This window comes from Trachinotus anak, unplaced genomic scaffold (genome assembly GCF_046630095.1).
Source record: "Trachinotus anak isolate AG129_WGS33_773 ecotype Australia unplaced genomic scaffold, CSIRO_AGI_Tana_v1 ptg000032l, whole genome shotgun sequence".
In the NCBI taxonomy this organism is placed as follows: Eukaryota; Metazoa; Chordata; class Actinopteri; order Carangiformes; family Carangidae; genus Trachinotus; species Trachinotus anak.
The window spans coordinates 24,780,596-24,794,892 of NW_027273883.1; the positions used below are offsets into that span (position 1 = coordinate 24,780,596).

The window sequence follows — 14,297 nt, forward strand, 5'->3', positions numbered from 1 at the left end:
GCCTTTTGAAAAGACTCAACTTTCTTTGGACATACTTTAGCCATAGTATGTCTGGATTTCTATTCAAAATTTGATTACAGGATGACCTAACATGTAGCTTAACAGTTACTTTTGTACTCAAAGGATTTACACACAGTATTATATTGTAAAGGTCACTCTCACAGTGACCTGTTGCCAGTGAATAATGCTGTAGTAATTCATCATCCAATAATCAGAAGGTTTTAGCTACGGACAGCATCTAACTTTGTCTGTTTAAAATGTACAAACATGGAAGTCTCATTTCATCACAACATCTCTGATCTCTGATTCATATCCAAATGATTAACATTCACACCAGTAACCGGTGTCTCTGTGTGGTCACAGCTGCTGCTGTTGTTGTTGAGGTTTGTGAATTTCACTTTTAGCTTCCAAATAAATCACTGAAGGTGGCTGTGGTTGCCTCCTCATTCCCCTCTCCGCTGGTCGTGGCAGGAACAGCACTGGAGGCTCTGTTGGAAAATGGGCTTTGCTGCACTACTGTGTGCTGCACTGTAAACCCCAGCCTCAGTCACCACCCGAACTAGTCATAATTGAACATGTGATTTAGAATGTTCCTACACACTAAGGAAAGGAGAGTCAAGTTCACAGCTTTACATGTCTGCTGCAATCACCAGCAGAAATACACCACCTTGGTTGTAATTAGTTTTGACACGCACCACTTCCAAAGTTCACACCTTTTCCTCATTCCCTACATTGATACCCCCTCCCCCTGTCCGGCTTTGGATTCGTGGCATGTTCACGCTGCAGTTTTTTGGGTTCCGTTCCAGTAGTTGTGGATCTGTAGTGGACTCAGTTGGCTTCCTGAGGTTTTGCGAGGAAATTCCAGCACCATGGATCCACTGACAGGATCTGTCCTCGTCACAGTGTGTAGTTGCCGGCTAGGAAAGACCCTGTGTCAGGGAGCTGTGAACTCTCTGTATCCCCTCTTGTCAGCCACCCTGTACAGGCCTCTCTCTCTTTGTCCATGCCACTGATATTTCCACTCACTGTTCACATTGTGGCTTTGTATGAAAGAAAAGTCTTTCTTTCCATCTTTTGTTGTTTGCACCACACCCAATCAAAGGTGCACGCACACACAGGCACACAGAGTGCTGCCGCCCTGTCAGAGGCCCCCATATTACTGGTAAATTGAGACTCACACCTCCTAGCCTTGCTGGTGAATGATAGCACCTGTCCGCTGCAACGAGACACTCATTGTTTCAGTCCCTGTCTGAGGGGAGATTAGCCAACACCAATTGGCCTCACAGATCATTTGACCTCCGAATTAGGCCTCCCTCAAACTCTCTATGTAAAGAAATGTGTCAGAAATAATCCCTTAAGGGCACTGGTAATGCACATTTGTGTAGCAGAAGTGAATATGATATTGGTTCTGGTTAAGTACTGTACTCTAGGCCACCTAGAAACAGGGCTTTTTATAATCCCAGCCAACTATAAATATTGGAAGCCGTACCCCTTGATTGTTTTAATAGCAGCAGATGTGGCAATTAACACCACCTTATAAAGCCCACTTGTATATTTGTTTTACTGCTAACAAATGTTCCCACAAATATGACTTGATTGTGGGAATGAACATTAGAGAAATGGAGAGAGTTGATGTGAGAAGGTCTCAATTTGATCTTGTGTATACAATTTTGGGGTGTTCCCAATTGAAACTTGTCAAATAACGTCTCACTCTGTCTCTAAAACTATATTCAAGCACCCAGCTAAAATGTGTTAGAGCAGAAATTTAAAGAAAGACCAGAAATACTTCACAGGTCAGACGTGCAGGAGAAAATCAATTCTGAAGTCTCTTATTTTGAGTTGAGCTTGTCATCCTACTTGTTTGAATTTGAAAAGCCAGAACAAGTTTGAAATGCATGTCTGTCTGTCAGCACACGGCATAACAATAGCTCAGTTGTGAACATTTTGTGGTTTTGATTGTATTGTGTTGACTTGTCATTTTAAGGCAGATGAGACAATCTTAAAATTTTTTTACAACCATAACAAGTTATCAGTAAATAAAGAGTGGTAAATAAATCAATGAGCCCTTAAGGTTAGGTTAGTGTAATGCATCACTAGTTAAAATATAATTACACATTAGACTTTGAATGAAAATGTCCATTAAGTTGCTGTAAGGTAAATTATACCTAAACCTGCTTGAAAGTATATGTATCTCCAACTAGAGAACCTTCATATGTTCTTATGTCACTTTCTCCAGATGTTGCTGCAACCAATGAAATTTGTCTCATAGTTTGTCTTAGATCTTAAGAGAAAATTAACAGCAACATGTTAGTTATGGAACCTGACTGAAGACGTATCTGTTAACAGTTTAATCCTGTATCTCTGTGCAGTATCAGGAGGCACCAGGAGCGGCGGGCCATCCTGACACCAATCCTGACTGACTTCTCTGTTCGAGTGACTGCAGCCCCAGCCATCATCTTCAGCAAGAATCTCTCTCCTGACAGCGGACAGGCAGAGGTCAGTTTCAACTCAACACAGCTTTTTATGAATCCAGCATTACATCAAGTTTTCAAATTTTCCACAGGAGAATTCATTCGTAACCATGGCAACAGGTCCAGAGGAGTAATTCACACAGTCAGAGGTTGCATATTTTCCTTCATCTGCTTTGTAGAAGTTTGTTCACTACTTACACTGACATCCTGTGCCCTTTGACCATGACCTGTTACAGTCACGATTGTAACCATTACTCTCACAATCCGTTGTTCATATTAAAATAGACATTGATTATGTTAGATGTCAGAAGTATTTATGTCCTGCTTCTATTGACATACAGTAACTTACTCATTAGGAATCCCTCAGCCAGTCTGCCATGTAATGGAGGCTTTTGACCCACAGAGTTCAAACCTTTCTGCTTATACAGCTGATGTTTTCTGGCACAGCTCTCTTAGACTTCCTGCCTCTTTGATGCTTCGTCCGACCACGCTAAAGTGCCCCTTGACAATGCATAACAGCTAATCCATAGTTTGCGCTGAGACATACACACATACACACACACACGCACTTTCTTGTACATTTGTACTTCTATCTTTGTGAGGACACCTTCCTTAGCCATCACAGCTAAGTGCCTAGTCCCAACTTTTACTCTTACCCTTGCCCTTATTGTTAAAGGTAGAATAACCTTTAACACTAAAACCAAGTCTTTACCATCAAACAGCCTTAACACTTGTCAAAAAGTATGGACTGGCCAAAATGTCCATACTCTCCAAAAATGGCCTCACTCCCAAGGTCTAAAACTCAAACTGGTCCTCACAAAGATAGCCATACAAGTGCACACACACCACACACAATGTGATTTCTGTATCTCCTTGAGACCCATACCCAGTAACAACACAAGCCAAACAGAACTTTAAACTGTTGTTTGTAGTGTAGATAAATTACGACAATTTCTATGATAAAATTCTTAATTATTTTTAGCTAATCTTCAACTGCTTTTAACATATTTAGGTTTTCTTACCATGTAATAGATATAAAAGCATTTGTTATATTATACAGTCCATGGTCGACTTTTACAATCTATAGTCTAAATTTCATACACTGCAGCATGTTCTGTAACTTTCTTATCTCATGGCATTATGACATAATTTGTTAGAATTACTGCTAGTATGTCTACTACTAACAGTAATACTAATGATGATACGCTTCATATATTTCATTAATCTAAATGAGGAAAAACAGGAAAAAAATTATGTTACAATATATATTGAATAAAATATTAGCAGTCCTGCTCTGTTTTTAAACAGTGCGTCTGACTAGATTGTGTTTACACAGCAGTCGCCAGTACCATTGTGTGTAGTTACTGTAGATCTGACTCATGTGTGTGGTTCAAGTCAGAGTGTTAGTGAGTGATATCCTGTTAGATGTAGCCTCCAGGCAGGGGGGGCGGAGGGGCAGAGGGAAGACGGGAAGGAGGGAACAACTGAGCTAAACAGAACAAGATAGAGGGGAGATAGAAAGTAAATAGACTGAGAGTATAAAAGTTAAAAAAGAGAGAAGCAGCACACAAGGTCACAAACAGTCCTGATGTGTTATTGAATGGTTTTCTTGCTTCCTCCACCCACCTTCCTCTTTTCATTCCCCCTGTACTATCTTCTTCATCTCTAGGAGGTGGTGGTGTGTGGCCACTCTTTGGAGGTGAATGTGACCAGCAGTCTGGATTTCTACCTCAGCGTTGCCCAGGTGCAGCTCTTACAGCAGCTTCTCAGAGACAACATGGTGGGGATAGATACTCCTGCGAAAAGTGCTGAGGTGAATACTACAATAGATAAATATGAGCCCAAACTCATATTCACACATTGATGATGACATTCACTTACCAAAGCTATATATGTGCAGATGTACAAAAAACTGGAATGACTTTATTTGAACACAGAAACTGTGGCTCCTTTGTTAAAGTGTTTATACAGAGGTCTGAGATGTGAGACGTGAACTATGTTGTGCACCAAGGTTAGCTTGTTATATTCACACACTCAGGCATCACACCATGGCCCTAAGACCACTTCTCTCTTGCTGTTATGATTAATGGCTTGTTAATTCTTTTACACAGCACCACAACTTGATATACATCCATTTACTAATCATTCCACAGGGCTATGCCAGTTTTGCTCAAAAATCCATCATGACGGTTTCCCTGATACAGTGCCCCTAACTATCGTCCCTGACTATTCTGGTGGATCTAACACATTTAAATATTTACTCACTCAGAGAAAGGCAGTTCTCTAATGTGGCCTTAGTTTACTGCATAGTGCTCAGCTGCAGCTTTCAGGGCCCTTCCTATTGTTTACAGGACAGGGAGCTCCTAGGCGCCATTTGCCCCGTCTGACCGCTTAATAAAGCTTTCTAATGGAACACAATATAAAAATATTTACCAGCTGCGGTGAGGATGGGAGTCAGAGGAGTGAAGAGGACAGGGGAGAGAAGAGGAGGGGGAATGGTATGAAATTAAGAGAGTTGACAGAGTGAATTTATTGTTATCTCTGCTTGAGATTCTTTACGGGATTCTTACTACATCAGATGACTCAGATCCCGTAAAGCAGTGGTAAGCAAATAGCAACCCATTGGCCAAATCCGGCCCTGCGACAAAAATATTTGGCCCCACAATGAAACCTGAAGTTTCCCCTTTTGCATTAAAAGCCAATAATTTGCATCTCAAACACAAAGACTGGAGGTGGCAGACCAACAGCCTGTTCAAACATTTGTTTTCTAAGGCAACAACATTAACAGCAGCACTTTCATTCAACCATCAATAAAGCATTTTTTAGTCTTCTTTTTGCCAAATGAGTATAAATGAGCTACTGTAGTTTGCACTTTCTAATGGGAAAATGACATCTGCTTTCAGATACAATCCTAAAACAAACCCAAATGAAATTAAATATACTGAAAATGAAAATGCTTCAACAAACAAAACATTACAACATTTAAGCCTGCAACTCCACCGTGCCTGTAAAATTATGTTGGCCATTTAATCCATTAACGATACTGACAATAACTGGTTCATGGTTAGAGCTAATTGCTGACCCCTGCCGTAAAGGCTTTTTAAGAGTGCTGTGGTTTGCTTCTCAGGAAGAAAAAAACACATACGTTAAAGGGATTTAGCTACAATAATCACACTTTGTTTCTGTTACCACTACAGATGTGCTTGACAATGCCTCAGTAAATGCCTCAGTAACCAATCAGACAATACAAGCAGTATGATGTTTTTATATACACTTAACAGAGCAGGTTGTCTCCTGAGGGCAAACCAACATCATTAAATCTGAAGTTGAAATGGACATTTTATTGTCAATGATTTGTTAAAGCTACACTATAGAAACAAATGAGAGAAAGACATGGTGTGAAGTTTGCTGACTTCTTTTATTTGTTCATTTATATTGTTATTTACACAGTCAGTCTTAAGGAGGTGCCTGTTGTGCATCTGGTCTTGATTTGGGTGATCTCTGAGCCCTCACCCCGACTTGTAATGATTCATGGCTTGATTCTGTTGAGGGGCAGCTAACGGCTGCAGTGGGTTCATCCAGGTTTAAGGCAGGATGAGAAACTTCATCAGCTATTCTGGGAGGTCCACTGGCAACAGTTAAAAAAAAAAAAAAGTCTTACTCCATTTAAGAAAAGTCATTTCAATTGGATTGATTTAAGATGTTTCTCAAGGCAATGTAAATGGAGCATTTTTTCCTGCTTTTCCAGCAACAGTTAGCTTCACATATACACAGTTCTAGCTGGAGGAGCTGGGGATTAAGGGTATTGCTCAAGGGCAACGTGACAGTAGCTGCTAAGTGTTAAGTTCTTTTCCCCCGGCTTTGTTTCCCAGTTTGTCCTGAGAGGAATGGTTCATTTTTGTTAAGACATTTGCATCTAACCACCTTTATACTTTAAGTGAAATTGAAATGACCTCGGTCTGGAGTGATGCAACATAATGATCGTCCATCCACTTTTGAGAAGTGAAGAATATATGTGGGAAATTACCTCTTCTTTCTTTTAATAATAGCTTTTTGGGCAGTGTTGTTGGGAACTCTCTTGTTTCACTTTTTTATTGTACCATATTAATTTCAGGTGCATTATACCATCTTCTTCACTCATTCAGTTTAATAGTAGTACCATTATAGAGCATAACAGTATCATTAACACTGAGGTCAGTCGGTGTGTGTCTTCACCTCTGTGCAGCTGCACAGCACAGAGGTTACTCTGAATAAATGTGGTTTGGCTTTGGATTGTTGGACACTCTCTATAAAACTATTTGTACCTCCATCTATCTCAGTGTCGTAAGTCTTTTGGCAACGGCATCTGTCCGGCTGCTTGGCCCAGACCCGGCAGCAGGGAGGTCAGTATGAGTAAGACATGGTTGGGTCTGGTGTGTTCCGGTCTGCGGCGGCTCATTCTTCAAGCTCCAGAGCCCTCTAGTGGTGCATCTGACCACAGAATGGAGCGTTTACATGCTCAGGCCCCAGCTCCTGAGGGCAGCTTCCCCTCACTCACAGTCTGCCCTCCCAGCAGCCTGTCTACCCTCTGCTAACACATTAGAAACACCACCATCATATAATATCAAATAGTATATGTGCTGAAATTGTTTTGCATATGAGTTTTGAACAGGTAAAGGTTCTTGATATGGTTCTAATTGACCAACTGAATATAATGAAACAGATGTTCACCCCCTGCTTTGTTTTTGTTTTTTTGTTTTTTATTCAAACTCAACTTCAGTAATGATATTTATAGTATTTGACAGTTTTGTTTGTACTTCCTTTATACAACCTGTTCAAAGGATTCAATTAAAAACAGGTCCAGGATCTTAAGCATCTGGAGCAGAGGAATTGTTTTTGTTGTGCTTCAATAAAGAATCTCCGCTCTCACAGTCAGCACTGTCCTCAGCTAAAGTTTAAATCAAACACTGCTCCTTGCTCACACTCTCTCTTATTTCCAATTTTTTTCCTCTCTTTTCTCAACTTTTTTTCTTCTGTCCTAGACATTTTGAGAACATGCTGTGTGCCTTGAACAGATTCTATGCAGATTTCAAACAGTTCCCATTGCCCCTCACAGCTGTGTTTTATTGTCTGGGTTAATGAATTTGTTTTGTAGGGGCTTTTGGGTTCCCTGGCAGTGGTGAGGCAAGCCAGGCGCGTGGGCAATGTGTGCAAGCCTTGTGTGTGATTTCAGTCATTTCTAGTCATTGAGCTGTGCTTTCAAAGAATCTGTCCTCACACACACACATATCTAATATGACCCTTCCCTACATACATACAGAGCTAGGTTGTTATTGTCTCATAAGCCATTACATTCTGTCATTCTGCATTGTAGCCAGTTATCAACAGTTTCCATGTAAATCATGATTGAGATGCAAAGTAAATGAAACGTGATTTCTAAGCAGTCCATAAGCAGATTTGTTGCTCTTTAAATCATTGTATTGTTAGGATGTTTATCACAGCATTAGCTATGCTCCGTCACAGTTTGACTTCATTTCTGTATTTTTTGGTGGATGGTAATGATGATGAAGTGAGGCTGGGCTCAGATCAGGCATCTTTCAGCAGCAGGAGGTCCCACAGTCAGAGAGCTATGAATAGATGACAGAGCAGCTTTTAGAACTTATCTCATTGCTCTGTCAATGGCACTGTCACATGGCAACACAGAAGTGTATACCCTCACATACACGTCGACACACACACAAACACACATACGCACACCAATACATACACATTGTCCCCACATTCTCTGCATGGTAACTGTCAGCAGCCTTTTATTTGGGAGCCAGCACTGTAATGCTGCTTTATGACTGAACAGCTGACCTGAGTGTCTGGTTGTGTGTTTGCATTCTGTGTCTCAGCTCTGCTATGACGTTATCTGTTCTTCAGAAAGAGTGAAAAAGAAGTTGAAAACAAAAAGCAGGCTCTCATTGTCTGTGTCTAACCACCACTTCTTCCTCCAGATACACTATATAATTCTCTTATTTACCACCTCAATGATGCCATCCGTTCCTTCATGCAGATTTGCAGTGTAAGCTGTCATTGTTGGCATCACTGGCCACAATGACAAGCTCCCAAAGTATTTTTTTAATGTCCCACCAAACTGGTAAAGAGCAAGGATACAGGTTAATTAAAAAAAAATGTTGCTCTCTCTCTCTCTTTCTCTCTCCCCCTCCCTCTCTCTCTCTCTCTCTCTCTCTCTCTCTCTGTGACACACACACAGACAGAGGCAGCTCGGGTCAGCCATGTGCTTGTACCACAATGTGAGAGGAAAATACCCTCTGGTGCAGGGGAAGTCCCGCTCTGCTTCATCCTCCACCTCATCCTGGGATGATTACACGCATGGGAAACAGGGCTTTAGACTTCCTCCAACACTCATGCACACACACATACACTGATGCCAGTGCACACACAAACACACATTAAGACAGTACCCAGCTTCAGCACAAAGTATCAGGCATCACAGGAAACTCTGAATTACAGTTTTTAGTAATCACAAATGGGTGAAAACCTCTCTGTCACCCATTACCTGCCTTATCTCTATCCTTTCTTTCATTCGTTCCCCTCTTTCTCTCTCTTTTCTTATGGTTCTTCCTTCCTCCCACATCAGTTTACATTGTAAGGCTATGTGCAGCTGTCTGCCACCGACTTTGTCTTTCCTTCTCAATCCCCTGCATCTTTTTACTTTCATCCAACTCCTCTTTCATTCTCCTTTTTATCACTTCCCTCTCTTTTCCATGCCTTCATCTTCTCTCATTCATCTCTTTTTCCCTCGTGGGACTGGCACAGCTTCTGGTTGGAAAAGTGTTGGTTCACCCAGAGCCGGCTAGTTATGTATGAAGCTGGCTGACAGCGGAGAAGGGTCTGCCTCTAGCGACAGATAGAATTTGACAGTCTGTAGATTATTGTATTACTGCACTATTACATCTGTGTAGTCTTAAATGCCTACACTAAGGATACACACAGAGTGCACTCTCATGCAAATCTGGACTAATGCAGCAGCACTTAGACAGCGGGGTAGATCAGCAGCCAAGACGAACCACTGTGAGAAGTGAATTTACAGTAGGCACGAGCACGCTGGTCAGTAGCTGCTTTGGTTTGTCAGTGGGTTTGGACAGCAGTTTTAAGCTATTAGTGGGGAGGAGGCAGACTTTTACTGATGCATGTGTTTTTTGTGCATGTCATCCACACTCAACTATGGTTAAATGTGTTTGGACAGAGGGGGGTTTGAGTATTCTTGTTTCATAGATTTTAAAGTTGTCCATAGTAGAAAATGATGATTACAATTTAATTATTTCATCAAAGTAATGTAACTTATTACATGTGATTACTTTTTGATTGCATTTCAGTGCCATTCATTTATTCTGTTGGTACCCTGTAGATGTTTCACAACCTAACAGCCTCTCCAAGTTGATATTTAATGAAAATACAGTGTTAAATAAAGTGTTATTAGATCTCACATCTATCATGTACCTGACATGTGTTGTCCACAGATACACCAACAGGAGCTGTTTGTCTACATATAAGCTTTTACCAAAAAGAATAAATTCAGATTTGATTACAATTTTTTTTCCCCTCAGTAACTGTAACAGATTACAATAACATTTATTTTGTAATTTATGTATGTAATCTCATTACATGTAGCTAGTTACTCAACCCAACACTGGTCAGCAGTTAGCAGACACCTCAGACATTGCTTGCAGATAAATAAAATAATAAAACCTATGAAACAAATACAGACCTTTCTTCACCTCAGTCTTCAGTCCAAATGCTACTAAATGTTACACTGTGGGAGAATGGAAGCTCGGTGACCTATTCTGCTCTCGTATAGCAATTTAGCTCTCACTCATGTAGGAGTGTTAGCCAGAAAGCCAAAAGCACATAAGACAGCTTATCTAAGCCATAGTGTTGTTGACAAGCTTGGCTCAGTGAGCGACCTAAGGCTGGATCTTTGTCTGTGTATGTTTAAAGTAAACCTTTTCCAAGACCGCTCCTCTTTGTGATGAGTGTTTCATATTGTCTTGTAGCTGTTGAGCTTTGAGAACTGACATTTCTTTTTTGACCTCCGATCTTTTCAGGACAGTGAGGTGTCAGAGGAGCTTTTATGAGCTCTGCTGGCCAACAGAAATAGCGAGACATCAGATGAGAGTGAAAATCTGAAGCATGGAAAATGAAGAAGGCAGACAGTAAGACAGTGGAGACAGCTTGAGAGAGGACACAAAAGGGAACAAGGGTAAGGGAGAAATCTGATGAGATGAGACATGACACAGTGAGAAAAAAAAGTCAGAATCCGGTGTTTGTTTTGATTTCAGGTTCTGTGTAAAGTATTTGTCCATAAATGTGGGAGCTGACATTCCTGCGAGGTCAGCTCTTAACCAGTCAGCCTAGCTATTAACCCTCTCTGAGGGCCAGATCCCTTTCACCCTGACCTCTTCCCATCCTATGTAGCACTATTTTCATTCACCCTGTTGCTGCTAAGAGTAATAATAAATAAGGCTCCTTGCACAGCCATCTCCTTTTCCATTTTGGCTGCCTCACATTGGTTAAGTAAGCGTTGTTGTCTCAGCTTATCTTAAACATACATATTTTCATAGCCAGTGTTCATCTCGCTGCCCTTCTTTTGTTATGAAACCGTATCTTTTTTTTCTTCCTTTTTTGTTCATGTCTCACTGACCCTCCTGTGTGAATCAACTGCTAATTGACAGCCAGTCATAACAACTCACCTTCCCTGTTCAGTCCCCGCACCCCAACCAGCTTTCTTCTCAAAGCATAACCATGGCACATTCTTAAACTGGCCCCTTGGAAACTCTGTCTATTTGAGATCAGTAGCAGCTGAATTTGCTCTGCCCTCAATCAGTTTTGGCAAAATTGGCGTGAAAACTCCAGATAAAATCACGAAGGCTGGAATTCTATTAGAGTCGGGAAACAAACGGCGCCTTTGAGGAGAGGGAGCAGGCCCCCATCGTGAACTCTGGGATCGGGTGTCGACTCAGGTGAGGAGGAGTCAGGAGTACCCTCTCTCTCTGCCTGCAAGGGAAACAGGGTCACAGACTCAGGGGACTAGTAAAAGCAGGGCACACCAGGCCAACTAGTACAGTCACACATGTACACACACCATAGTAGACTTTGTTCAGTGAAAAAGCCCAGAATGTTTGTCTGAAGAGGTGAAAAGAGGAAACAGATTTTTTTCTCTACACCTGTATAAGCAAGATTCCACCTAGAATAACAGGTGATGGGGAGTATTAGGTTCTCTCTCTGTAACTTGGATAGTGTAGTAAAAGTGTGTGTTTGCACACGTGCGGGGGTTTGCATGTGCATACATGCATGCATGTGCATGTAAATGTTTGCATTTGGCTATATCAGTGTACAGTATCTGCTTCTTCCTCACTGATTTTTGAACTCCTGTGGTTGATTGGAGTAGCACTGAGTTCCTCCTGGACTGCTCTCATTGAACTAAATATTTACCCTAAATCAAAATTCACACATCATTCCAGGCTTTTGGAAGATTTTCCATGGTGCAGGCACATTTTCCCTTTTTTCTCTCTGCTGGTATGTTATTCAGGTCACATAGGAGTAAAACATTAAATATTGTAAGTTCTCTCTTGCAATCTCTTTTTAAGCCACTCAAGATTTTATTAGGTACTAAAATAATAATCAATTCAGAAATCGACAAAAATATAATCAACAACAATTTTGATAATGGATGTGTGGTTTAAGTTATTTATCAAGCAAAATGCTTCTCAAATGTGAACACTAGCTGCAGTGTCTGCTTTATGATTATACAAAACACATTTGAGTTTTTAACTTTCCGTCAACCAAAAAAAAAACACAAATAAAGATTAAGTAGTTATTCAGAAAAATAATCAAGATTAAGATAAGAGATTAATTGCCAGTGAAAAAAGTTGTTAGTTGAAACCGTAACTATTGTGTAAGTGGGTGTTTACCTTAGGAATTTTCTTACCGTGTCACATGTTGTTTCTTCACATTTATTTTGTTTCATTGTTTCTTTGCTTGTTTGAAGAAGTAAATATTCTTTTATCAACTGCTATCTATGAATGCTCATGTGAAATGAACGATGTCTTTGTGCTTAAGGCTTGTGACTGGCCCTAAACCCAGACAGAAGCATGTGTGTAGATGTGCTCCTCACATACTCCAACACACAGAGGTAAAATCAGTTCCTGATGAAGTGTTAATTTTAGTTGCAGGGTTTTGAAATCCCAGAATGTTACGATGAGTTCGTTTTGCAGGTTAAAGCCTCACACATGTTCCCCTCATGTTAAACTGTTTCTTATCCCACGATGTTGTCGTGAACTGTTCGTGTGCAGTCCAGCCTGCGGTATTCTGCAGTCTGCGGGTCATTTTTGTAGTCAGCTTAACTTTTTGTCACATAGTTAAATTTGGGTCTTTTCTTGTATCGATGTGTCCTGTAGCCGTGTCCTCTATGTCCCCCTTATCGAGGCCCTCCCCGCTAACTCAGATGAGGGGACAGGGGGTCTTGCATCATTCTCCTTTGAGAACCTAACGTACAGCACATAAGAGCCTTTGTCTCACTCAGTCCTGGGAGCACATCCAGGGAGAAATTAAAGTAAGATTACTTCAGTCCTCCTCTTCTAATTTCAGCTCTGTAAATAGACACCAAGCCAGGATTGTTCTTGTCTTCACGCCGCTCTTTGAATTTGTATGCAGTCTTGTGTGGATTTGTGTGTGCGCTCCCATTTTCACTGTTGTGTGTGTCTTTGTGCTCACTACTGTATGCGTATACAGGTTGGTGTATTCTTGCAAGTGTGTCCTTTCATAACCATGAGTGTGTGCGTACTGGCTCCCGAGGGTGTGGGCTGATCACAGCAGCATCACTCACAGTCCTCAGCAGACCACCTGGGGTTCATCTGCCCTTCTCAACCCTGCACCTCCCACCCCATCCTGCTCTAAACAGCCTCATCTCACCTCAGGTCACCATTGTTTTCCCTGCTGTTGCTGTTTCCCTATGACCTTGTTACTAAAGCAGAGAAAACAGACATGGCCGCCAGGCAGTGCGGGCAGGCGTTTCAGAGGAACACTCTATGACCTAATGAAAGGCATCTCTGCTGCTTTTTGAAGTCTCTCAGACGTCTGCTTTTGTGAACTGTTGAGCCCAGGCTGAAGACAATGCAGTTTGAAGTCTCTTTTGTTGTCTGTTTTTTGAAAACATAATGCCAAAGTTAATGATGTTAAGTTGAAAGCTTGGATGAGTGATTTTGAGGGCCAAGCTGAAACCTGATGATTACTTTGCTGCATAGCTTTTTGCTGCACTGAGTATGTGCCTTTGAATTGTGGTACACTTTGCTTTATCCAATAGATATAAATATTCTTTAAAGAATAATTACATTGAGGCAGTACTCTTTACAGTTGGTTCTTGTTAACCAATGACACAATTAATAGAGATCTAAAGTCAAGTTGCAAATATAAAAGATGCTCCACACGTTCTCTAACAAACTTTGGTTTCACATTGTAAGATTTCTCACAGAAGTTTACCCACACACACTTTCACACCCACAGCTTTGAGATGCCCTTGTCACCATCAAGCCCACCTCACTCAGGGACACTTGGCATGTGTTCACACTGGAGCCTGAATATTGGATTAGAAAATTACCCCCACACAAATTTCAAAAGTAAATAGGGATGGTGACAGTTAATGAGAGCCAGTTGTTCTCTACCCCATTCCCATGGAAAGAAAGAAGAGAGGATGACGGAAAAAAAGTCTGATGATGACTCTGCTGCTGTGGAAGCCAGGATCACAGCAATTAAGACGGACCCCAGGGTGCTTCTGTCTCT

The 14,297-nt window shown here is 41.2% G+C and overlaps 1 protein-coding gene across 7 annotated transcripts in view; it reads left to right on the plus strand.

The window, feature by feature from the left end:
• Positions 1-14,297, plus strand: part of LOC139612544 (intermembrane lipid transfer protein VPS13B-like) — a 325,396-nt gene that overhangs the window by 214,679 nt on the left and 96,420 nt on the right. For 4 of the 7 annotated variants that reach the window (XM_071468183.1, XM_071468180.1, XM_071468182.1 and 1 more), the window contains exons 33-34: positions 2,370-2,496; positions 4,141-4,284. In XM_071468183.1, the coding sequence (XP_071324284.1) occupies positions 2,370-2,496; positions 4,141-4,284 (271 nt within the window). Of the gene's footprint in view, positions 1-2,369; positions 2,497-4,140; positions 4,285-8,709; positions 10,541-10,564; positions 10,720-12,578; positions 12,595-14,297 lie in introns of those variants that run through there. The other 3 variants (XR_011686578.1, XR_011686577.1, XM_071468184.1) reach the window with 3 other exon arrangements.